The 24,859-nt window shown below is 41.1% G+C and overlaps 1 protein-coding gene and 1 long non-coding RNA gene across 3 annotated transcripts; one reads left to right on the forward strand and one right to left on the reverse strand.

Annotated features, from left to right (window-relative positions):
• Positions 1 to 241: 241 nt before the first annotated feature.
• On the forward strand, positions 242 to 19,381 carry aplf (aprataxin and PNKP like factor). 2 transcript variants are annotated; one of them, XM_028457644.1, is made up of 11 exons: positions 242 to 318; positions 11,137 to 11,226; positions 11,298 to 11,369; positions 11,443 to 11,582; positions 11,648 to 11,702; positions 15,232 to 15,313; positions 15,374 to 15,444; positions 15,507 to 15,583; positions 15,656 to 15,754; positions 18,987 to 19,033; positions 19,127 to 19,381. In XM_028457644.1, exons 2-11 carry the CDS (start codon positions 11,137 to 11,139, stop codon positions 19,264 to 19,266), a joined length of 873 nt encoding a protein of 290 aa, XP_028313445.1. In that variant the 5' UTR covers positions 242 to 318; the 3' UTR covers positions 19,267 to 19,381. The 2 variants fall into 2 exon arrangements, with proteins under 2 accessions (XP_028313445.1, XP_028313452.1); XM_028457651.1 differs by lacking the exon at positions 242 to 318 and adding an exon at positions 8,836 to 9,070.
• Positions 15,586 to 21,999, reverse strand: LOC114469833 (uncharacterized). Its single transcript, XR_003674806.1, has 3 exons — positions 21,615 to 21,999; positions 20,153 to 20,200; positions 15,586 to 15,810 (listed from the first exon to the last, which is right to left on the reverse strand). It is a non-coding gene; the product is annotated as an uncharacterized LOC114469833 (long non-coding RNA).
• Positions 22,000 to 24,859: the final 2,860 nt, after the last annotated feature.

The raw sequence follows: 24,859 nt of genomic DNA on the forward strand, positions 1-24,859 counted from the left end.
GCCCCACCGACATTGCTTATATAAAAAAAGAATAGAAATATAATTTTTATAAAGATATATATTTATTGAACATGTGACCCTGTGTGTCAGTAATTGTCAGCAGTCTTCGGTCTGTTGAGAAAAAATATGGAAATTAAAAGAGAATTAAAGAAAAAATAATTTAGTTTTGTAAAACCATTACAATGAAATTTTTGAATTTGTTTGCATTGCATTTGAATTGCAATAAGATTAAACACATTTAACCCCGAATTAAACGTCATTTCCTCCGTCACATGGACGTCACGCTCCGTACTTCCGGTTTGGAGGATTGGATTCACCGTAAGTTTATTTATCTTTGTGTGTGTGTGTGTGTGTGTGTGTGTGTGTGTGTGTGTGTGTGTGTGTGTGTGTGTGTGTGTGTGTGTGTGTGTGTGTGTGTGAGTGTGTGTGTGTGTGTGTGTGTGTGTGTGTGTGTGTGAGCTACATTGTAGCTCACCAACATATTGTGACTGTGTGAGTGAATATTTCTGTGTATAAATCCAAGCCATTATTATTATTACATGGAATCTTTAATTCTTCTTTAATTCAGAATAAAAGTTAAATCCTCTTTAAACTAACCTTATAAACTCTTAAAGAGTAAATAAACCCCAAACCCACTTTTTTCTGCTGAATACATGTATATTTGGTATTAAGTAGTGCTGTTGATTGAACCTAGTCCAACTTTTAGTAAAAGTATTTTAAATTTGTGTATTTAGTTGTAAAATATCAAATACAGTTTACTGGCCAATAATAGTTATAGTTATTACAAATATCTAATAGCTATTACAACTGAATTTTGCTATTGGCTGAAATCGATTCTTTGAATTCCCCCAGAGCCGTATATATATATATATATATACAGTATATATACTGTATATATATACATACAGTATATATATATACTGTATATATATATATATATATATATATATATATATATATATATATATATATATATATAGAGAGAGAGAGAGAGAGAGAGAGAGAGAGAGAGAGAGTTGTGACAACAGAAGTCCAAAGTCAAATGTTTGATTATCACTTGATTCATGTAAAACTGAATTTGTTAACTGAAGTTATTGGTGGACCATTCAAATCCATTGATTCCTAGTGACATAACTGGGATTTTTGGTTATTTGTCGTGAATAACTGCATTGATTGCCAATTTTTATACAGTACACCATCATATGTATGTGTATATGCAATATATGTTTATGTAGTTCCATAAATAGTTTTTTTTCCTAATGTAAATTTTTATTAATAATTAGTGTAAACAGTTTACCTGCTTTTTTGACATAGTTAAGCCCAACATTAATTTGGTTAAAAAATGTGTTTTAAATGTATTGTATACAGGATGTATTGCTTAAAAAAGAGGTCATTAAAAAACACCACATCCAGACAGGACACATTGAAAACATATTTATTATGTTCATACATTTATAAAAATAGACATTAGATTTTTTACTATGCACTTATGTACCAAGATAAATGAATGAAATAAATGTCTAACAAAGTCAGAAACATTAATAAGTTGTCATACAGTTTGATGTGATGTCAATCAATCAATCAATCAATCAATCTTTATTTGTATAGCGCCAAATCATAACCAATGGTATCTCAAGACACTTTACAGTAGAGCAGTCTTAAGGATGGACTCTTCATTTTATGGATACACACATATGCATATATACGTATATACACATACATATGTATCCCACACCCAACATGAATTCATCATGGCGGCAAGGAAAACCTTCTGTTAAGCAGCAGGAACCTTGTGTGGATCCCATTCCTATGATGAACAGCCATCCACGTTATGCTGTGTTGGGTGTGTGCAGAGGAAAGGGTGGAGACAGAGCCGCTGAGACTCTGTAACTCCACACTGAGGATCCCACGGACCTGCAAGACAAAAGCCAGAAGGAGAACAGGAGCAAACACACAAGGGAAGAAGCAGACATAGAGAGAGTGTTAGAGAGAGGAATGGGACCCTCCGGTCCCTCTCTAACCTAAATGACCTCTCTCTTAACGCCCTCTCCAACCTCTCTCCAACCGAGCATGCCAGACCCCCCCCCCCGGCAGTCTATGCCTATTGCATCTTAACTATGAGCTATGAGCTGGTTCCTAACTAAAAGCTTTACCAAAGAGGAATGTTTTGAGCCTAACCTTAAAGGTAGAGAGGGTGTCTGCCCCCCGAACCGTGGTTGGTAGATGGTTCCAGAGAAGTGGGGCCTGATAACTGAAAGCTCTTCCTCCTATACTACTTCTAGAGACAAATGGAACAACGAGTAGTCCAGCATTTTGAGAGCGTAGTGTTCTGGGGGGATTGTATGGCACTACAAGCTCCTTGAGATAGACTGGTGCCTGTCCATTTAGGGCTTTATAAGTGAGAAGAAGAATCTTGAATTCTATTCTATATTTTATGGGAAGCCAATGCAGAGAGGCTAATACAGGAGTAATGTGATCTCTTCTCCTAGTTTTAGTCAGTACACGTGCTGCAGCATTTTGAACCAGCTGAAGTGTCTTAAGCGACTTGCTCGGGCAGCCTGCTAAAAGAGAATTACAATAATCCAGTCTAGAGGTAACAAAAGCATGGACTAGCTTTTCGGCGTCGCTCTGAGACAGGATAGATCTGATTTTAGCAATGTTACGGAGATGAAAGAAGGCAGTTCTTGAAGTTTGTTTTATGTGAGAGTTGAAGGATAAGTCCTGATCAAATAGAACCCCAAGGTTTCTAACAGTTGTGCTTTGTGCCAGAGTAATGCCATCTAGGGCAGTTAGGCTAGCATAGGTTTCTCTAAGGTGTCGTGGGCCCAGTACAATGACCTCAGTCTTGTCTGAGTTGAGAAGAAGAAAATTTTGGTCCATCCAGGCCCTAATGTCCTTTAGACAGGCCTCAAGTTTAGATAGCTGATTTGTCTCACCTGGCTTCATTGATACATACAGTTGGGTATCATCAGCATAGCAGTGGAAGTTAACAGAGTATTTTCTCATAACATTACCAAGGGGGATCATATAGATACAGAAGAGGATTGGACCTAGCACAGAGCCCTGAGGAACCCCGTAGCTTACTTTAGTGTACACAGAAGACTTATTATTCACGTGTACAAACTGGTACCTATCAGATAGGTAGGACTTAAACCAGTTTAGGGCAGTCCCTGTGATTCCAAGTAATTCCTCTAATCTCTCTAGTAGAATATAGTGATCTATAGTGTCAAAAGCTGCACTAAGATCTAATAAAACCAGCACTGAGAGTCGTCCTTCATCTGAAGCCCAGAGTAGATCATTAGTTACTTTAACTAAAGCAGTCTCTGTGCTGTGTTGAGCTCTAAAACCTGACTGGAAGTCCTCGAACAGGCTGTTGTTTTGAAGGAAGTCACAGAGCTGAGCTGCCACAACTTTCTCAAAAATCTTTGAAATAAAAGGAAGATTAGATATAGGCCTGTAGCTTGCTAAAGTGCTGGAATCAAGAGTAGGTTTTTGAGAAGGGGTTTGATTACAGCTACTTTAAAGGACTGTGGCACGTAGCCTATTGATAGGGATATATTTATTGTCTCCAACAAAGATGGGCAGACCAGGGGAACAACTTCTTTAAACAGCTTAGTTGGGATCGGATCTGAAAGGCAGGTCGATGGTTTGGAGGATGAAATAATAGAGTTAAGTTCCTGAAGTCCTATATGTGTGAAACAGTTTAGGTTAGGCCTATTTACATTTAATGGTACAGCAGGCCCAGGTGAAGGCAGGGAGTGGCTAATTTTATCTCTAATCTTGTGAATTTTATGGTTAAAAAATGTCATAAAGTCCTCACAGCTGAGGGCTAGAGGAATCATGGGCTCAATAGAGCTCTGACTTTGTGTTAGCCTGGCTACAGTGCTGAAAAGGTACCTCGGATTATTTTTATTTTCTTCAATTAGTGAGGAGTAGTATGTAGATCGACTATGTCGTAAGGCTGTCATGTATTTACTATGGCTTTCTTGCCAAAGTATTCGTGACTCCTCTGTTTTATTGGAGCGCCACATTCTCTCTAATTTACGGGTTGTTTGTTTGAGTGTGTGAGTTTCAGAGCTAAACCACGGAGCTTTCCTCTGACGTTTAATAGTTTTTTCCCTCAATGGGGCAATTGAGTCCAAGGTGGATTTTAGTAGACTAGCAGAGCTATCGACAAGCAGATCCAGTTGAGAGGGGTTATAATTAATATCATAGTTATTTATTGGATGGTGCACTGAGTTTAAGGCAGCAGGAATGGCCTCTTTAAATTTAGCCACAGCACTATTGGACAGATTTCTACTCCTAACTATTTTATTGCACAGTGCGAGATCCTCTAGGATAATGTTAAAAGATATTAAAAAGTGATCTGATAGCAGAGGATTTTCAGGGTAGACTTTTAGTTCATTAATATCAAGGCCATATGTTAGAACAAGATCAAGAGTATGATTTAAACGATGAGTAGCTTCATTAATAGTTTGAAAAAAGCCAACTGAGTCTATTAGGGACATAAAGGCTGAGCTCAGGCTATCACTATCTTTGTCCACATGGATATTAAAATCTCCTACTATCAGTATTTTATCAGAACTGAGGACTAAGTTTGATATAAACTCAGAGAATTCTGATAGAAATTCAGAATAAGGGCCTGGAGGACGGTAAATTATCACAAATAAGACTGGCTGGAAGGTTTTTGATTTGGTATGAGATAAATTTAGAACCAGGCTTTCAAAGGAAGTGTAACTGGCCTTTGGTTTAGGATAGATTAGGAGAGAGGAATGATAAATAGCTGCTACACCACCTCCACGGCCTATGTCTCGTGGCATATGAGTATTTAAATGACTGGGAGGAGTGGCTTCATTTAAACTAACATATTCATCTTGATACAGCCATGTTTCAGTTAAACAGAATAAATCAAAGTTATTTTCTGAGATAAGGTCATTTACTAGTAGAGATTTGGATCTCAGTGATCTAATATTTAATAGAGCACATCTAATGGTTTTATGTTTTGGTGTTTCTAGATTTCAGATTTTAATTTTTTTCAGATTTTTATAATTGATAGCTCTTTTATTTGATTTTATGTTAAAATCATTGTGAAATTTGGGTCGAGGGACAGACACCGTCTCCATAAAATAATATTCATCACCATCACAACAGTTGTCATGGTGATGAACACAGCTATCCTGATAGCAATGGGAGGGAAACTGTCCTAAGGCAAGCGCAGAGGGGCGTGGAGGACTCCGCCTCTGTAACATGGTCTCATTCATGAGATGTCATAACAGTGACTGTGCCATGTTTTCTGATAGTAGAGATGCTCCCTCCAAAGTAGGATGGATTCCATCTCTTCCTATCAGGTTCGGTTTTCCCCAGAAGGATCTCCAATTATCAATGAAGCCCACCTCGTTTTCTGGACACCACCTCGATAGCCAGCGGTTAAATGATGACATGCTATAGGCTATACATGTCATCACTGGTCAGATTTGGTAAGGGACCAGAGAAAATTACGGAGTCCGACATTGTTTTAGCATAAGCACAAACTGATTCAATGTTCACTTTGGTTGCTTCCGACTGACGACGTTGGGAGTCATTAGTGCCGACATGGAGGACTATCCTATCAAACTTACGGTTACTCTTTGCCAGCAACTTTAGATTTGATTCTATGTCGCCCGCTCTGGCCCCTGGGATGCACCTTCGACTATGCTTACCACGGACAGTAACCCACTCATTGCTGGCCGGGGGGAAGCTAAGCTAGAGCTAGCGCTAGCACGGTCCGCACCGGCTGGGTCCTGCTTGCTAGCTTCGGGTTTGGTATCAGGGGTGCGGAACTGCTTCTCCAGATTGTTGATCCTCGCCTCCATATCTAACAGTACGCTACACTTTATGCAACTACCATTGTCCCTAAAGGAGGACGAGGAGTAACTAAACATCTGACACACCGGGCAGGAGAGCAGAGGGGAGGAGAGAGAAGCCATAGGTGCTAAATTTAAGCTAAGCTAAGGACTAAAGGAAGTTTAAAGGAGATTACACTGCCTATAAGAGGCGAGGTTGCTTTTTACTTAACCTTCGTACGTTTAACTGTACGGTAAAAAATTAAAACAAGTGTTGTATGGGGATGCCCCAATCTTCTGATAAAGGAGGTAAAATGTTTTGCTTCAATGTGAACCAGAGAAGAGAAAGAAATGGTTAGCATTAGTCAGCAGGAGAAATCTATAAATAAATCAGGATCATAATAATAAAAAAATCTGTGAGGCAATCATATTCAAACACTTCATTTGAACTTTTTACACAAATAACACAATTAAAAAGCTTATTGTTTGATAAAAAATAAAAAAAAACAGAAGATATGTTGACTTTGTGTGTAGATAAAACTGTCTGAAGTAAACACTGTCTATCTGATAATGATCCCTTCATTTTCTAAGAAAAATTTAGAATGTATTTCTTTTGAACATGAAAACCACAGCAGTGTATCTCACAATGAAGAAAATGGTAATAATAATAGTAATAAAAAACAAAAATACAAAAAATTGAAATTAAAATAAAAATGTACTAATTTAGCGGGGGATAATCCACTAATATGTCTTAATGCACACGTTAATGGGTTTAGATACGCTGATAATAATAATAATAATGTCTTACCGTTCAGAAGTGCATCACAAACCGTATAATCAGCTCTAGGTCCATTGTCTACAATAGTAAACTGATCACTTTCTGGAACTATTGAGTGTCAATGAGCCGTCATTGCTGTAAAAAAAGACAAACCATTGGAGTAATCGGAGTTGATGCAACTCTCTCTCTATACGGGTCTGGATTCCCCCGGCGTTTTCACCACGGTAACTTAAGCTAAATCACCATGGTAACTAAGGATGTCCCGATCCGATCGCGTGGTTTCAGACTTGATCGGAATCAGACGTTACCTCCCGATCAGGACTCGGATATGTATGTATATTTATTCTCATTACTTTTTATGAGATCTATAGTTTTGCGGCGGTGGTACAGAGTGAGACCTGTCTGCTCCATACAAAAAATAGCATCACTTTGCTCCAGTACTATTGGTTGAATGCCGTCAACAGGAGGAGAACACAGAAGCATCTTGAAGCTGGCTGCGTGAGTATGTCTGTGGTGTGGAGATATTTTAAAGTGGATGATAATAATTTTGCGATTGCAAAGTGTGAGTTATGCAAACTTGGAATTTCAAGATGTGGAAAGGAAAAGGCTGCATTTAACACGACAAACCTGATATGGCACCTCAAAAACAAGCACCCAACGCAATACAGCAAGTTTACTCAGGCAACCCAACCGAAGACGAGTCAGCCCACGCTGCAGGACGTTTTGAAAAGGAAAGAAAAAAAGTTTTCTTATGCTCATGGGGCACATACAACCCCAATTTGAAATGCCCTCTTGCCACTATTTCACAGAGAAAGCTCTGCCAGCGCTTCACAAGAACATTTCTGACAAACTTCTTGTCCTGTTATCAGATGTACTCCATGTTTTGTTCACCACAGACATCTGGAGTTCGTCTGTGGCTCCCATGTCTCCACTAAGCCTAACCGCACAATGGATCAACTCAAGTTTTATTTTATGCCGCGCAACCCTGAATTTTGCGGATCCCACACCGCAGAGCACATCCAACAGTCGATGGAAAAGATGCTGGTGAATTGGAAGATTGACAAGGAATGGATCCATGTATTTTTGCTTGACAATGCTGCAAATGTGAAAAAAGCCATGAGGGATATGGGAGTGCGGAGTGTGGGCTGTTGCACATTCTGCACCTCTGCATACAAGGGGGCTTTCTTTCCTAGCGCAGTGTGACTGACACCCTGGCCAATGCAAGGAAGATTGTAGGCCACTTTAAACACTCTCCGCTGGCCTATTCAAGTCTTCAAGACATCCAGATGGACCTAAATATGGATATGAAGCACCTACAGCAGGACGTGTAGGTGAGATTCCTCTCATAATATTATTTATTGTATTTTATTATTTAGTCTATGCACTTTATTTACTAAGCAGCTATTACTTTGTGCTCTGCACCTGGCAATGCCAAAAAAAAAATATTAAGCTGTCATAGTATTTATGTAATTTGCACAAAAATGAAGTGAATTTCGTTCTCTTCTCCTGTGCAGACAAGATGGAACAGTAGCCTCTACATGCTGCAGAGCCTACTGGATCAAATACAAGCTCTTAGTGTGTTTGCAGCTGAGCATACTCTACCAGCAGCACCCTAGCCCTAACCCTAGCCCACCACTGGGAGCTGATGAATAAGTCAGCTGAGGCGCTATCCCCCTTTGAAGAGCTGACCAGGGATGTGAGCAGGGAGACTTCAACAGCAGCTCTAACCCTAACCCTTGCCATAACAGGTCATTTGTATTTTTATTTATTGTTTTATATTTTATTGATATTGTTTGAAACTAACTACAATCTCATGCATTTATTAATTAATTTATTCACTCATTAGTTCTCAGACGTGTTCTGTCTCGTGAGGACGATGACCAAGGAATCAAGTCAATGAAAAGAACTCTCTTGGAGGAAGTGGAGAAGCTCTTTGCTGATGTTGAAACTGAGCCACTCTTCAAGATCCCAGATACAAAGATAGGCAAGTATAGTAAAATATAAACGCACCTTTTGCCCATCATGTTTTTGTAAAGTCATCACCAGACACCAGTATTAAGTAAATACATTTTTTAATATCTTTTTTAAATTAGATTTGGTTGTATGATTGGATTTTTTTTATTGTTTATTAATTGAGTACATGTGTAGGCAGTTACCTAACTGAAGAGCTGTGCTATGTGGTGTGTCTTATCTTATTGATTTGAATTGTGTGTTACTTTTATCTGTTTTTAGCTTCTTCACAAAGTCAAATCTGTTGCTTGCAAAGCAACACGTCATCCAGGAAGGGGCAAAGACAGAGAGGAGGAGGTCCACCAGTGCAGTGCTAGAGGATACAGGGGCTGCAGCAGAGCCAGTGAGCAAGGCACCACGGCCTGAAGCATGCAGCAGCTTGGACAGCACCTTTGAGGAAATCTTACAAGAGAGGCAGTCAGAAGCCCAGTTTTTGGGTACCACATCAGCAGAAGCTCAGGTGCAGACGTACCTCTCAGAATAAACGACCCCTAAAAAAAGCAATTGACCTTGATTACTGGAAAGAACAAGCTCATCAGTTTCACTCAATGGCTGCTGTTGCAACTCAGTATCTTTCTGCCCCCTGCAGCTCTGTGCACAGTGGGATACTTCTTAGTGATTAACAATTATCATTGATGAGAACAGAATTAGGTTCAAACTTGACAAGGTTGAGATGTTGGTTTTCATCAATAAAAACATACATTTCAATCTGTGAAACTAAATGAGGAGAGTAAACATTAAGAGTTCCTAAAAGCACATTACTTGCCTTACTTTACAGCACTGTGGTACTTGTATTTTCTTATTTTTATAAATGTCTGTTGGGTATTTTAAGATGAGACACTATTTATTTTTATATTAAACATTTTTATTCAATACAATTTTTCTAAAATTAATATTTTTTTTATTTATTGCTTGATTGATCAAGCTACGTCGCAGAAGTGTCTGTTTAGGGTTGAATGTTAAAATATGGTGAATAAAATAAATAAGGGACATCCTGGATATGTTTTTTTGCTCTTTTTTATTTTTTTAATGTATTATAGAAATATCGGATTCCCAATCCGATATTTCTATCATAAGTTCACTCAGAATCGGCCAATTCTCAAAATCAAAGGGCTCGGACTCAGGGGCAAAAAAACCTGATCGGGACATCCCTAGTGGTAACAGGCTGCATCACCATGGTTACTTAGACTAAAGCACAATGGTAAGATTCATGGAAAAACCTTTTTACAAAACCTCACAATACACAAAATAACACAGACTAACGAGTCTAAGACAGTCACAAGATAACAATCACCAGTCCAGCTGTATCACTAAAGGCACAAACATAGTCGGGCGTACTCTTCGCGGAATTAATTAAATGCAAAGCTCAGGTTTTACTACCACACGGACTTCTCCGCGTAGTTGGTGTCACATAAAACACTGCTCAGCTTTGTATCGACCCGCATTAAATGTAACACCAACCTGTATTTCACCTCCTGGTAAAACAGAGCAGGAGAGATAAACATGAGCTTAGAGGAGAGACTGGCAGACGAGCTACGACAGTAGCAACACCTTTATAACACGTCCAAGGAGAACAAGGACTACGGAGAAGCACTAAGAATCATGGGACATGTAGGACTTTAATGGAAACTACTATGCGGTGGTGCACCCAAGTATGTTAGCTCTGAGGAAAACGGACAATCTGCCCTGAGTCCGTTGTGCGGAGGGTCTGCCCGAGTATGTTTGAGCCTTTAGGCTAAATCACCATGGTAAGTTAATAATAATAATAATACATCAATTTTTTATAGCGCTTTCTCATAGACACTCAAAGTCACTTTACATAGTTAAGACATTATTTTTTCACTCCACACTTAGTGGTGGTAAGGTACTATTGTAGCCACAGCTGCCCTGGGGCAGACTGACAGAAGCAAGGCTGCCAAAGTGAACCATAGGCCCCTCCCACCACCAACAACACTCACTCACACATTACATTCATACTAGACAATGTGGGTGAAGTGCCTTGCCCAAGGACACAATGACAGTTACCACTGTAGCGACTGTCCCCCACTATGGTTAAATCACCATGGTAACTTAGTCTGAACACCTAATCTGGTCTGGACTAGGTTATGAAGTGGATCAGATGAGAGAGTACTAAAGTTCCGCCTCCTGACCAATCAGATTTCTGTTTTCTGTCTGACAGTGTTTAACATCTGGAGCTGATGCTTCATATTATTAATAAACCTTGTTTGTTTTTGTTTGTTCCAGTGAATTTTTTTAGTAAATGGTTGGTTGATATTATTATTATTATTAATAATAATAATAATAATAATAACATTAATATTAATGATAGAGCGCAGGTGGTTCTTTGATCTTATTTATAGTAATAAATATTATAATCTATCTATAATAGCATGTGTCTCATATCTGTGGTGTTCAGGGACAGACATTTGGCCATAATTGACAACTCTACTTAAGCTCCTCCCACTATATGAATACTTACATCTGACGGGCACTGTACGAGTCATAATAATAATAATCTTCTCTCAGATGTCCTTCATCCTCGTCTCATTGGACGGTGAGGGTTCTGTCCAGGTTCCTCAGGGACAGACGGTGCTGGGTCGAGGATCATTTCTAAAGGTCAGATGTTCCATCTGTAGTTTTCAGTCTGTTGTTAGTGGACTGTCAATCATCTGAAGCGCCGCCCACAGGTGACAGACCGCCGCGTGTCTCGATGTCACGCTCTGATGGACAATGTGGACGGACGTCTGAGGATCAAACCTGTGAGTGTTCTGGTCCTATTCTTGGTTCTGGTTCTACTCACTGTGGTTCCTGCCTCTTGTTGTGGTTCCTCAGACTCACCTGAACCCTTGCTTCGTATGGTCCCGCCCCCTCCCGAGGGATTGCTGGTTTTCCCTCCGACCCGGGGACGTCTTCTCTCTGCTGCCAGGTCACTTCCTGTACCGTGTGGACCTTCAGAACCAGGCCACGCCCAGGTAGGACGTTTCCATGGTAAAGCTCTGACTTCACCTGTCAGCTGACACTGGGCGTGTCCTCACAGGTTGGAGGGGGAGGAGTCTGAGGAGGAATCTCCGCCCACTGCAGAGCCACTCACGGTGCAAAAACTACACAACAGCTACACAACAACAGATACACAACAACAGCTACACAACAACAGTTACACTAGAGGGACCAGCCTCCTCCCACAACTGTTTCCAGGACTCTGCCAGCCAGGCACCTCTGAACAGGTCCTCAGGGATCGACTGTAGCATCTCTTGAGCTGCCTTGTTGTAGGGATTGTGAGACTTCAGCCTGCATGGTGGTGCCGGGGTTATTGTGGCTTTGTGTAGGATGTGCCAGTCGTACTTTTGGGCTTTCCTGACCAGGGAGAGGGTAGCTGCATCCCGTCGGAGAGTGGCTGGGGCGATTCCCGCCAGGACTGGCAGGTAGGACACAGGGGTGGGTTTCAGACAACCAGTTACTATTTGAAGGGTGCTGTTGATGACAGTATCTACTTTGTTTACATGTGGACTTCTGCTCCAGGCGGGGGCACAGAATTCTGCCACATGTAGGACCAGGGCTTGCGTGGATATGCATTGGGTTAGGGTTAGGTGATTTCACTATGTTCTAAAACCACAGTATAAATTTGGCTCTGAAGTCTTGGCATGCAGTTGCTAGAAAGTAACAGAGCCAATACGGTCAAAACCAGAACGTTGTCGGGATACACAGCCCATTGGTATGTAACGACTGCTAAATCAGCCCGATAGCACTGGTGATAGGTGTGATGAGTGTGATGTGAAGCATTTATTCTGTTTCAGGTTTATAACCTGTGGTCTACTACTGTGGTCTGTGAACTGTGGTCAATATAGTTTGAATAAAAACCAACAAAGACAAACACGAGTTATGACATTGTGTCCCCCCTGGCTAGCCTTTTCGGAGGGCTGAAACCAAAGATCCGAACAGTAGATGTTGTGTTTGGCAGGTCATGAATATAGATGTGGGCGCACAGTGGCTTAGTGGTTAGCACGTCCACCTCACAGCAAGAAGGCTCTGGGTTCAAGCCCTGGGGTGGACACCTGGGTCCTTTCTGTGTGGAGTTTGCATGTTCTCTCCGTGCTGCGTGGGTTTCCTCCGGGTACTCCAGTTTCCTCCCACAATCCAAAAACATGACTGTAAGGTTAATTGGAGTCTGTAAATTGCCCATAGGAGTGAATGAGAGTGAATGGTTGTCTGTCTGTGTTGCCCTGCAATGGACTGGCGCCCTGTCCAGGGTGTACCCCCACTCAGCACCCAATGAGAGCCGGAGATTGGCACCGGCAGACCCCCGCGACCCTGACAAACAGGAATAAGTGGGTCTGAAAATGGATGGATAGAATATAGATGTTAAACAACATTAGTGAGAGGACTGAGCCTTGCGAGACACCATTCTTCAGCCTTCTAAGCCTGCTGGTTTGGCCATCGCTGGTTTGTAAGATGAAGCTACGGTTAGTTGGCATCTCCATAATGAACCTGACCATGTGCCGATCAGGGATTGTTCTCAACAGTTTCAGATGTAGTCCTCTGAGTCACAGAAGCGGCTGTCAGGTCCAGAAAGACATTTTTTTGTCATCCTGAAAGCTGTCATTGATGTCCTGAGTGAGTAGCGTTACCTGGTCCACTGTTGACCTGCCTCGGCGGAAGCCGACTTGTTCAAGTGGGAGTTATGGGTCCACCATTGGCTCGATGCGGCTGTGGATCAGCCTCTCCAGGATCTTGTATGGGACACAAAGCAGGGTCTTCAGCGGGTTTGTTCGGCTTTGGCTAGGCTGTTGATGTAAGAGACTTAGCTCTACAGTATCTGATAATTTCTGTGTCTTTTTTTAACCTAGAGACTGTAACATCTGTTCCCCCTACTTCTGTGTGTTTAAGGAAAAGGTACATAAATGACAACATGTGCACAGTTTATGGAAGCCATAGCAATGACACCAACATTGAGTGGTGAGACAGTTGATGATCTTTTGGATGAGTTTAATGCAAAAGTCTGTGATGTCATAGATGTGGTGGCTCCAATCCAAAGATAATGCAGAATTTGAAATCTGACTGTAGAAGAGCTGAGCGTAAATGGAGATCAACAAAACTCCAAATTCATCTAGAACTATACAAAATAAGTCTGCGAAAATTCAATGATGGCTTGTTCAAAGCAAGGCAGCAATACTTTTCTGAAATTATTGCCAAAATTGTCAACTACTCTCGCACGTTGTTTTCTGTAATTGAAAAGCTCACAACCCCCCCAGATCAGATAGCCCCTGAATTACTGTCAGCTGGAAAATGTAATGAATTTACTGTATATTTCAATGAAAAAATACAATCAATAAGGTCAAACATCAGAACAAACCAGCAAAATCACAAAAAGCTTGAACAGCTTCAACCACTGAGGGAGGAGTCAACTACAATGTTAGAGTTTATTACAGTGAACCCAAAAACAATAGAGGAAACTGTTCAGCAGCTGAATCCATCAACGTGTTGCCTTGACACAAAACCCTCAAACTTCTTTAAAACTGTTGTAAAGTCATTTATCACTGATTAGTATCAGATAATTAACTGATCATTCCAATCAGGCACCGTACCAAAATCCCTGAAAGTAGCTGCTGTTAAACCTCTGTTAAAAAAGAGAACACTGGATGCCTCTATACTGGCTAACTATAGACCAATCAGAACCTTCCATTCATGGCCAAGATCATTGAGAAGGTGGTCTTAGCCAGAACAAAGAGGTCAGAACACATTAGTCCAGTTTTAAAGTCTTTACACTGGCTCCCAGTCAGCCTCAGAGGAGACTGTAAAGTTCTGCTGCTGGTTATAAATGTGTGAATGGGTTTGGTCCAGAATACATCAGTGAGATGTTAGTCAGGTATGAACCCAGCAGGTCTCTGAGATCTATGGACACAGGTCAGATAGTGGAGCCCAGAGCTCACAGTAACCATGGTGATGCTGTGTTTAGTTGTTATGCTGCAAAGAAGTGGAACAAACTGCAGCAGAGCTGAAGTCAGCATCACATGTGAACATTTTTAAATCAAAGTTAAAGGAACTTTTTTTATCTACTGTATATGATTGAGAGAGATTTATGGTCATGTTGATGATGTCATGTGTTTGTTGATGATTTTAATTGATTTTACTGATGATTTTAAATGTTCTTATTGATTTTAAACAATTGAATGTTTTATCATGTAAAGCACATTGAGTTGCCTTGTGTATGAAATGCGCTATACAAATAAATTTGCCTTGCCTCTGACGGAAGCACGGCCCCAGATATTTGGGGGCCTAGCCCTTCACAAGCATGATGAGAAGAATGAGCATAGCCAGTGAGACGCTTCAAGTCATCTTTTAAGAAGTGGGGCCTTTCAGACGGTGCGGCATGCGAGTTTTGCTAGCCTGAGCAGACTGCCGAGCACATTATCACCGGCTGCCCCCTATACAGCCCGCCCTCAGAAGCTGGCCTTTTCCACTTAGGACCAGAGGCGAGGGTGTGGCTACATGACACTGATTTGACAATCTGATGATATACGAAAGAGAAGAAGCTACACAACATTACACAACAAAAGTTACACGACAACAGCTACATGACAACAGCTACACAACAGTACAACTTTGTCCTGTGTCCTTCCACAGGAAGCCCGTGTGGATCATTTCAAAATAAAAGCTACTCACAGGAAGCGAGTGCTCCCAACCTGGATGATGAAGGCAGTGAGAGGTGTGTAGTGTCTGTCTGTCTGTGTGTGTATACCTGTCAGTCTGACTCTAATGTCTCTAGGTAGGCCAGCTGTGAAAGAACAGGCCCCGCCCTCTGTGACCTCACCTGTGGAGACGAAGCCTCAGACATCAGTGAGTCAGTGATAATGTGTCCAATCAGAGGTCAGCAAATCTCACACAGTCCCTAATTTCAGATGAACACAGACTGTACGGAACCACCAGAGATACCCAAGACTAGGACCCGGTGTCAGTACGGGACCAACTGTTACAGGCATGACAGACCACCACACACACATCTACTGACATCTACTGACATATACTGATGGTCTGTTGTGTGTTTTAGGAAGAATCCAGTTCATTTTCAGGACTTCAGTCATCCTGGAGATTCAGACTTTGAAGAAGAAGAACAACCTCAGTGTCCGTATGGACTGCAGTGCTACAGGTCAGAGGTCACAGGGTCAGAGGCAGAGGCGGCTGGTGCCTTTTTCTCCAGGGGGGCTACAATTTCAAAATAGACAAACACAAAAAACAGGGTTTGTGTAGCTTTGAACAAATAAGTAGGAAAATATCAGTCAGAACTGCTTTCAAACTAACCACAGTTATTGCCACAGAACCATAAACAAGCAAGAACAAATATAGTTTACACAATAGAGTGTGAGTGTGTCAGAGTTATTATACTTCTTCAAATGTAATTAGTTTTTTTTATTTCATTTTTTTGGTTAGTTTAACAAGTTTTTAAATAAAAAAATGGGGTGACAAAGGAAGTGGTAAATGAACATGCTCGGTGTAGCCCTGATGAATATATTTATATATTATATATATTTATGTGAATAATATCTAAAATTTTATTATATATTAATCAACATATTTATATAAGATTGACAGTGTTATATACTTATACAGAATCATATTTATAAATATCCATACTATAATTTCAGGATGGTCTGTGTGTGTGTGTGTGTGTGTGTGTGTGTGTGTGTGTGTGTGTGTGTGTGTGTGTGTGTGTGTGTGTGTGTGTGTGTGTGTGTGTGTGTGTGTGTGTGTGTGTGTGTGTGTGTGTGTGTGTGTGTGTGTGTGGAGCAAATATCCCACCGACGCGGTGCAAGTTTGACCTGCAACTTAGTCGACGGGTTCAAAATACCCTGAGTGTGTGTATCTGTTATTTTGGAGTAATTTGGTCGTTTCAAAATGTTTATTTTAATTTTATTTCACTTCTGGACTTCCCCAAAATGAAACCTATTCAACTTTTGACCTCAGGGTGTGAGGGGGCGCTAGCGCACCATCTATATCTATTTCACTGCACAGCTCCTCACACGAGCAAGAGTCACGTGTGCGGCCAGAGCCAATCGCTGCGAACACAGCAAAGCAGACACAGACTGTAAACACACGACCTAAACATAGAGCTATCTGAATAGATCATTTGAAACCATCAGACACTGGTGAGTCTTTTACAGACAACTTTCCAACCTGTTCAATTCTCCATCTGGTAAACTGTAGATTCTCTGTGGTGCTGTGCATGGAAGCTAAACTCTGACCACTCGGTGCAAAGGTAAAAAATAATTTTTGTATTTTAAAAAAATGTAGCTGAATTGTACATAATACTTTAATTTACTTACTCATGTAGTTTGGAGCTTTACGTTTTGTTTTGCGTAATTGTGTTACTTTTTTGATTGGCGCTACAATGTCTATGGAGTTTGGTTATCAGCGTCTCAAACATTTCACAGGAACACACACACACGGTATTTATTTATTTATAATAAAAATATACTAAATGAGTAAAATAACACAAAAAAACTTAACAATATTTATACAAAAAGTACACAAATGACTCCTGAATCACTCTGTAATGGCAACCAAAAACATTTATACAAGAAATGCACAAAAACACAACAGAAAGATACACAAATACACATAATGACTTAAAAAAACATACATTACAGAAAAATACAACAAAAATATGAAAATGACTCAAAATACACAAAACTAAATATTTATACAAATAATACACAAAATGACAACAGAAATGCACAAAAATACACAAAATGACTCCAGAATCACATACAATGGCAACAAAAAACTAACAGAATAATATGCAAATACACATAATGACTCCAAAAAACATACATTACAGAAAAATACACCAAACTAAAAATATATGTGAGTTAAAAAAACCCACATTTATCATGTTCATGTCTCATAGAATTAAATATAACAAAAATATGAAAATAGCTCAAAATACACAAAATTAAATATTTACACAAAAAATACACAAAATAACTCCTGAATCACTACAATGGCAACAGAAACAATAATTATACAAAAAATGCACAAAAACACAACAGAAAGATACAAAAATGCACATGACGCCAAAAAACATACACTACAGTTAACCCTATCCGATATTAAAACAGGACCCACTGTGCATTTATTTCAGCGGGGAACAGATCCACCTCGCACCGTGCTTAACTGCAGGTGTAGCATCTATTCCCTGTAAAATGGTGTCTCTCTGGACAGCAAATCATGCTAGCTTTTGAAAATTGCCTACCCTACCTTTAAACATGTAGGCAATTGAAAGACTTGAATTCACTCAAAAATTGCATTGGCGACGGCGCACAAGGGAACGGACCTCTGGTGGCTACAGTGTACGTTTCAGAAGTATTTCTTTTTAGTATTTCTTACATACGCCATCAGTATACATTGTTTTAATACCGTCGCCGTGAGCTCTCCTTCAAGTCGCCACCGGTCTCTCCCATTCAAATATCCACACGGTCAGGCAGGCGACGTTGCTAACCCTTCTCCTTTGGTAGGTTAGGGTTAGCATCCACCATCCACCTGCCATATATTGTCCATCCTCACCAGGACATGGTGGCTTGTGAGGAACGGAATGAAACGCCTCAGTGAAAGAAACATCATTGAGAGTCCCAAGTAATTGATGTGGGAGTGCTGGAGGCTCACATCCCCCCGTCAGGCTGGCGTTCGTAAGGACCACCATCCTGGACGTGATGGTGCTCATAGGCACTCCCTGCATCAGGACAAAATAGCGCTTCCCCTGACTTACTAAAAAATGTATAGGTAATTCTTAAATATAAAAAAAATCACGTTTTCCTAAAGTCATTTCAAGTAAATAGGCTCAAGTCGAGTCTTTTCAGAGAAATATTCAAGTAAGTCTCAACTCCCGAAAATTGCAACTCGAGCCTTACTCAAGTTAAGTCATATGACTCGAGTCTCCCACCTCTACCAACTCTAACGGTTTCACTTGTCAATCAGACACTTTATGACGGATGACTGTGACGTCAGCCCCTTCCATGGCAGGAAGTGGTGTTGTGTAACTGAGTGGCTGCATCCATTGACTCGCATTGAAGAGGTGTTACTGCGAATGTACAACTTTTAACTAGAGTCTATGGATATTGATTAGTGGAAACACGTGACCAATCAGACACAGATTAACCAAACGACTTTACTCATAATTGTTATCTATATAATACTCATTCTGATTATATAAATACAGATATATATTTGTTTTGTATTAATTTTAATTATTTTTTTTACGTCTTACTAAAACTAACGTTGTGAGTGGTGGGGCGGCGCCCTAGCACCCTCTATTGGCCAGCCGCTACTGGTCAGATGTCAGAAATGTCCTGATTTTATTATTTGTTCTTTCTTTATTCCTGCAGGAAGAACCTTCTACACAGGAAACAGTACACACATACAGCAGGAAAAGGTGTGTGTCTGTGTGTCAGTGTGTCTGTGTTCGACCATCCCCTCACTTGGTGTGTCTGTGTATCTGTGTGTGCATGTGTGTGTGTGTCTTCAGCTTGTGCGTCTCATCCTGCGAGGAAGGTGAAACATGAAGATGAAGATGAAGATGAAGATGAGGATGAGGATGAGGATGAGGATGAGGACAGCTTCAGTGGGACAGACTCTGATTACGTCCCTCAGGAGGAAGAGGACTGAGAGGAAGAGTGATGATGGGTTCAGGGAGCGTAGGACATACATGTTATGGTCACATGTTTGACTCCTTTTATGTTTGTGATGTCAGAGTGAACTGATTAAAGATTTATTAAAACAAGCATGTGTGTGTGTGTGTGTGTGTGTGTGTGTGTGTGTGTGTGTGTGCGTGTGCGTGTGTGTGTGCGTGTGCGTGTGTGTGTGTGTCTGTGTTCAAGTAAAATAAAAACAAAAAACATTGGAATACTGGGCACAGGAGAGACAGAAGTAGCGCTGAAAGTGACTCTGGTCCGACCACAGCTATGGTGAATCCAGAAACGGCGCCGAGGTTCAAATAAAGCCAAACCACTGGATCATGTAGAGCTGATAAACGGGGGTCTGAGGGGGCGTGTTCATCAAGGAACTCCAGACTTTATTCTCCATCCACCCACACTTCTCTATAGTCCTCTGATATCACAGTGCACACACTGAGTCACCCCTAAATACAGCACAAGTGTCCAACTTCGCGCGTGAGGCATGATTTTGACGCCCAAAACGTGTTTGTTGTGAACGTACCATTAAAATGGCGAGATGTCCTGCATCTCAACGAAAGATATCTTCTCAAGTTCACATGTTTTAGATGTTTTCAGCAGGAGGTTTTTTTCTTTACTCCACTGAACAACATTTTTAATTTCTGCTCTATAAGATGATTCATCATTCTCAGTGATGAGACCAATAGAGGTGGTATCATCAGCATATTTGATGCCTCACAATCATGAGTGTACAGAGTAAAATGCAAAGGACTTAAAATGTCCCCCTGAGGAGATCCAGGACTCATAAACACTTTGTCAGAAAGACACTTATAGATTTTTACTCTATGATCTACCAGTTAAAAAGATAAACATTAACTTACACACAGCATCATTCAGACCAAGAGACGTGAGTTTTTCAACCAGTTTACCTGGAACAAGAGAATGAAATGCATTAAATGCTGTAATCAATGAACAACATTCTAGCGTGAGCTTTAGCATTGTCCACATGTTGGGAAACAAAGTTCAAAGTAAAGGAGATCAAATCCTCAAAGCTCCTGTTTTCTCTGTACGCAAACTGGAGCAGATCGACACACACAGGGATGTGGTTCTTAATGAAGTCCAGTACAAGCTGCTCAAAAGTCTTCATCAGAACAGACGTGAGAGCCACAGGACGATAGTCATTTAGACACGTCACTAGAGATTTCTTAGGAACCGGAATAATGGTGGACTTTTTAAATCTGTCTGGTACAATCCAGTTTCTCAGTGACAAGTTGTAGAAATCTGTTAAAACAGGGACAAGTTGCTCAGAGCACAGTTTCAGTAGACGAGGAGGAATGCCGTCCAGACCTGGAGCTTTCTGGACCGAGGTACTGGACAAGACACGCTGAACTTCCTGCTGTGTCGTTGTAAAGCACCCTGCTCAATGCATTCAGGGAAGACAAGAGGGATCAACAGATTCAAAGCGACAGTAAAAGTTGTTGAGCTTTATCAACAGGAACAGTTCTTTCTGTACTTGGTTTCCAGGACGTAATGGTTTTTATTCCTTTCCACATGCGTTGAGGGTCGTCCTCTTCAAAGCAGCGCTGTAACTGATCCCCATAAGAACGTTTTGTGTTCTTTATTGAGCGTTCTACAGCGTAACGGGACAGCTTGTAAGCAACCGCATCATCAGATTGAAACGCTTGTGCGTTCTCGTGTATTTTCAATTTTACGTCAGAGTTCATCTATGGATTCTGACTGCAGTGTTCTTTGATTACTTTTTGTGGGACACAGCAGTCAATGCAAAAGTTTATGTATGCAGTGTCACAGAATTCATCCACATTGTCAGACTGGAAAACGAACCAGTCAGTGGCATCAAAGCAGCCCTGGAGCTTGATATTAGCCTCTTCAGACCAGCACTGTACCGAGCGAGAAGTTGGTTTATGTTGTCTTCTCCTCTGTGTATAAGGAGGAAGCAGGAGAACAGAGGAGTGATCAGACTTCCTAAAAGCAGGTCTGAGACAGGACGTGTTTAGGTTTCTGTAACAATGATCCAGAATATGTTCACCTCTAGTTTGCTGAGTCACATTCTGATAGTAGTTGGGAAGGACAGACCTTAAGTTACATTTATTAAAGTCACCAGCTACTATGGTCATTTGAGCAGGATGTCACTCAAGTCATTGAGCGCGTCATTTAAATCCGCCCGCGGGTGAATGTAAACTGCACATAATGTAATTACAGAGAACTCTCGAGGAAGATAAAAGGGGCGACATCTTAAAACAAGGCATTCCAAATTTGCAGTACACGTTTGATTAAAAATGTAATTGTCCGTACACCAGCATTGATTAATTAAAAAGGACACACCTCCACCTCTGGATTTCCCCGTGCACTCCTTCACTCCGAATCCCGGGTGTTGAACAGCTGAGCTCAACACGCCACTGTGGAGCCTTGTCTCTCTGAGGCAGTACACGGAGCATTCGCGTGCCTCGCGCTGAGACTGGATGCTGCTCTGAAGGTCATCCGATTTGTTCAGGAGAGATTGGACGTTCGCCAAGTAGATGGAAGGCAGTGGAATCCTGGAGCCGCAGCCTCACGAGTATACCTCCTCGCTTTCCCTGGTGTCGGCGCTTCCTCCGTCGGCTGCAGGCTCCCTGCTCCACACCGCTGCCTGCGTGGTGAAGACGTCCAGCCCCCTCGCTCTGTTTGCGGCCACTGGAGTGGTTTGACTGCCACTCTCCGCTTCCTCGGGTTGGGCATTCTATGAAGTTTTTACACCTCAGATCAGGGAACACGTGACAGCTCACATACTTTGTTCCGAATGTCCAGAAGTGTCTTACAATCGTATTTCACAGTAGCGAAAGTTTCACTTATGAACAAAAACAACATAAAACATAAGGTGTACGCTTGAACTTTTTAAAGTGCCCTGCCTCAGCACAATGTTGTGTCCTCCCTGTTTGTGTGTGTGTGTGTGTGTCAGTAACACTATACACTGACACCATGACGTCACGTCTCACAGTGCGGGAAGAACAAAGTCAGGATTTATTTAACAAGATAAAAACTACAGCAACAATAAAGTCAACCATCATCTTTGTGCATACATTATTCTGGACTTATTTGGTGTTGCAAAACGTTTATTTTAATTTTATTTAGGCCGGACGGCACATTCATGTTTAGCCAGAAATGAAACCTATTGAGAGTCACGTGGGCACGGCGAGCAGGATAGCTGCTGGTTAGGGGCTCTCTGCTTTCCAACATTTAATTTTGCTAACGTGGAGCTTCCATTCGATGTAGTTCTCCTTCAACTGCGCTGTTTAAGAACTAAAATAAGCATTTTTGCCCTGTAATGGCAACATCGAGGCATTCCAAAGGCTCAGGCTGCAGCATGGCCACTAGCAGCAGCCCTCCACATGGGGACGCAGTATCTCCTAACCTGGCTGATTTGTTTATCGAACTTGTCAAAATGAGCGGAACGCTTCAAAGCATGGCTACAAATGTTTCTACGATGAAGCAGACAATGACTGAACTGAGTACGTCGGTTGTTGCGATGCAGGAGAGGCTAACGGAGGCTGAGTCACGTATTTTTTGCTTGGAGGACACCTCAGTGTGGCTTCATACTGCTGATGGTGGAAAGAGTAAGCTGGTGAATGCTATGTGGGACCACATCCAAGCACTCGAAAACCAAAGCAAGACGAACAACGTAAAAGTTATTGGGCTGAAAGAGATTATTGGTACCGGTGGGTCATTTTTTAGCTGTATTGGGAGGATGCCGACTGAGGGGCTTGGAGCGCGTGATGATGCTGAATTTGAGATTGAGCGGGCCAACCGGGCCTTGCATCACTTCCTGACACAAACCGAGCTCCGAGGCCAGTGCTTGTTCGTTTCCTGAGGGACAAAGTTGTAATGGCAGCTAAAGAGAAACGCGGCTTTGAATGGGAAGGATGAGGACTTTCTGTGATAAGAGGAAGGCTTTTACAGTGGTGAAATGAAAGCTGCAGGACGTTAAATGTTAAACACACACTGGCGTTCCCAGTGACGCTACAGGCGAAAAGGAAAGGCATGAGCTTTAACTCGGCAAAGGCAGCGGAGAAGTTTTACAACGATGATAACCAGGAGGAGCACGAACAAGAAGAGAGACTTCAAATAATACTGACTGATGTTATTTCCACAGCCTCATAACAAATGCTGTCAGAGAGTGGGCGGATCCCGTCACCTGTCATCCTGAAAGGAGTGGAGCAGCGTCTCACGGACCTGATCAAGTTTTTTTTTTCCCAGGGTGCATTAGGCAGCTCTAACAGGGTGGGATCTAATGTCTATTTTCTTTTATTTTCTATATCGGTTTTTTGTTGTTTTTGCTCAATGAAAATGTTCTTTATTCATGTAAAATGGTTTTATTTTGACTGCATTCACTCACATGTTAGGCTCTTCTTCCACAGGGGTCAGAAATATGGATATGTTTGTCAAAAATACATGATTACAGGTTTAAGTATATTTTAAAGTGTAATCTGTAATGAATGGGAAATACATAAAATGTATATCTTGGAATATTAATGGGTGTGGGAATCCAAAATATTGTCATATTTAAAAACAAGCAGACATAATATTTCTCACATAAATGAGGGGAAAGAACAAAGGTTTACAATGAGATGGTAGGTCATATTTTTATAGTTCTCATTGTACTTATTCTCATTAAAAAAAACATACATTTTTTATTGTTAAAAGAAATTAAAAATGATAAAGGATGGAAGGATAAAATGTGTCCAAGCTATGATAGAAAGTAAAGTTAAGACTTTGTAATATTTACACACCCAGTAAAGAAGACCTTCACGTTTTTCATAATGTAAATAAAGTATTGGGAGAAATGGAAGGACAAATAGTATTAGCAGGTGATTTTAACAAAGTAATAGATTCTATTCTTGATAAGACTGTGTTTAAAGGGTCACTTAGTTCTAACACAAGGAATGCATGAAGATATGGGCCTAATTAATGTATGGAGGTTAATTAACCTTCTAAAAGGGAATGTACTGTACATTTTACTCTCTGTCATAAATCTTATTCTAGCATTGATCGGTTTTTAATTTCAAAACCCCTGTTACATAATGTGATAAGTTGCAATATAAAAACTATTGCACGTACTGACCATGCAGTTATTAACATATAGTCGTGTGTTCCTAGAATATTCCTTTATCCTAGTCAGCAACCTATTACCCTAAGGTAATCCTCTGTTTTCTTCCTAACCTTAAGCCATGGTTCTAGCCCTAAGACCTCAAATGCAGAGAACCCAGATCATCTGTAGTGTAGGTGAGATGCTTACCAGAAGGATGATGAAAACTCAGGAGATCATCAGGTAGGTTGAAACAGAAGTGGTTTTTTATTGAACATATAAAAATATGCTCAAGGTCTCCCTGACGTCTGACACAGCAGACGTCCCACAGAGGAAAGACCCCGAGCTGAAAAATCTCCCCACATTTATACTGTGTAATGACGTAGATAAACAGTTGATTGATGGCTTCTTATCTTTTTCCACGACTCTTCCAGCAGGTGTTGTAGCGCTCACGGCTCGCCTGGCAGGTGGCTCACTGGTGTGACGGTCCTCCAATCTTATCTTATCT

This window comes from Gouania willdenowi, chromosome 1 (genome assembly GCF_900634775.1).
Source record: "Gouania willdenowi chromosome 1, fGouWil2.1, whole genome shotgun sequence".
Classification (NCBI taxonomy): domain Eukaryota; kingdom Metazoa; phylum Chordata; class Actinopteri; order Blenniiformes; family Gobiesocidae; genus Gouania; species Gouania willdenowi.

Bases quoted from the DNA above. Each gene is read 5' to 3' on its own strand.
- aplf (XM_028457644.1), top strand. From the start codon at position 11,137: ATGTCCTTCATCCTCGTCTCATTGGACGGTGAGGGTTCTGTCCAGGTT. The intron at 11,227-11,297 runs GTCAGATGTTCC...CGCCGCCCACAG, and splicing joins GTCGAGGATCATTTCTAAAG to GTGACAGACCGCCGCGTGTC. The intron at 11,370-11,442 runs GTGAGTGTTCTG...GTGGTTCCTCAG, and splicing joins GACGTCTGAGGATCAAACCT to ACTCACCTGAACCCTTGCTT.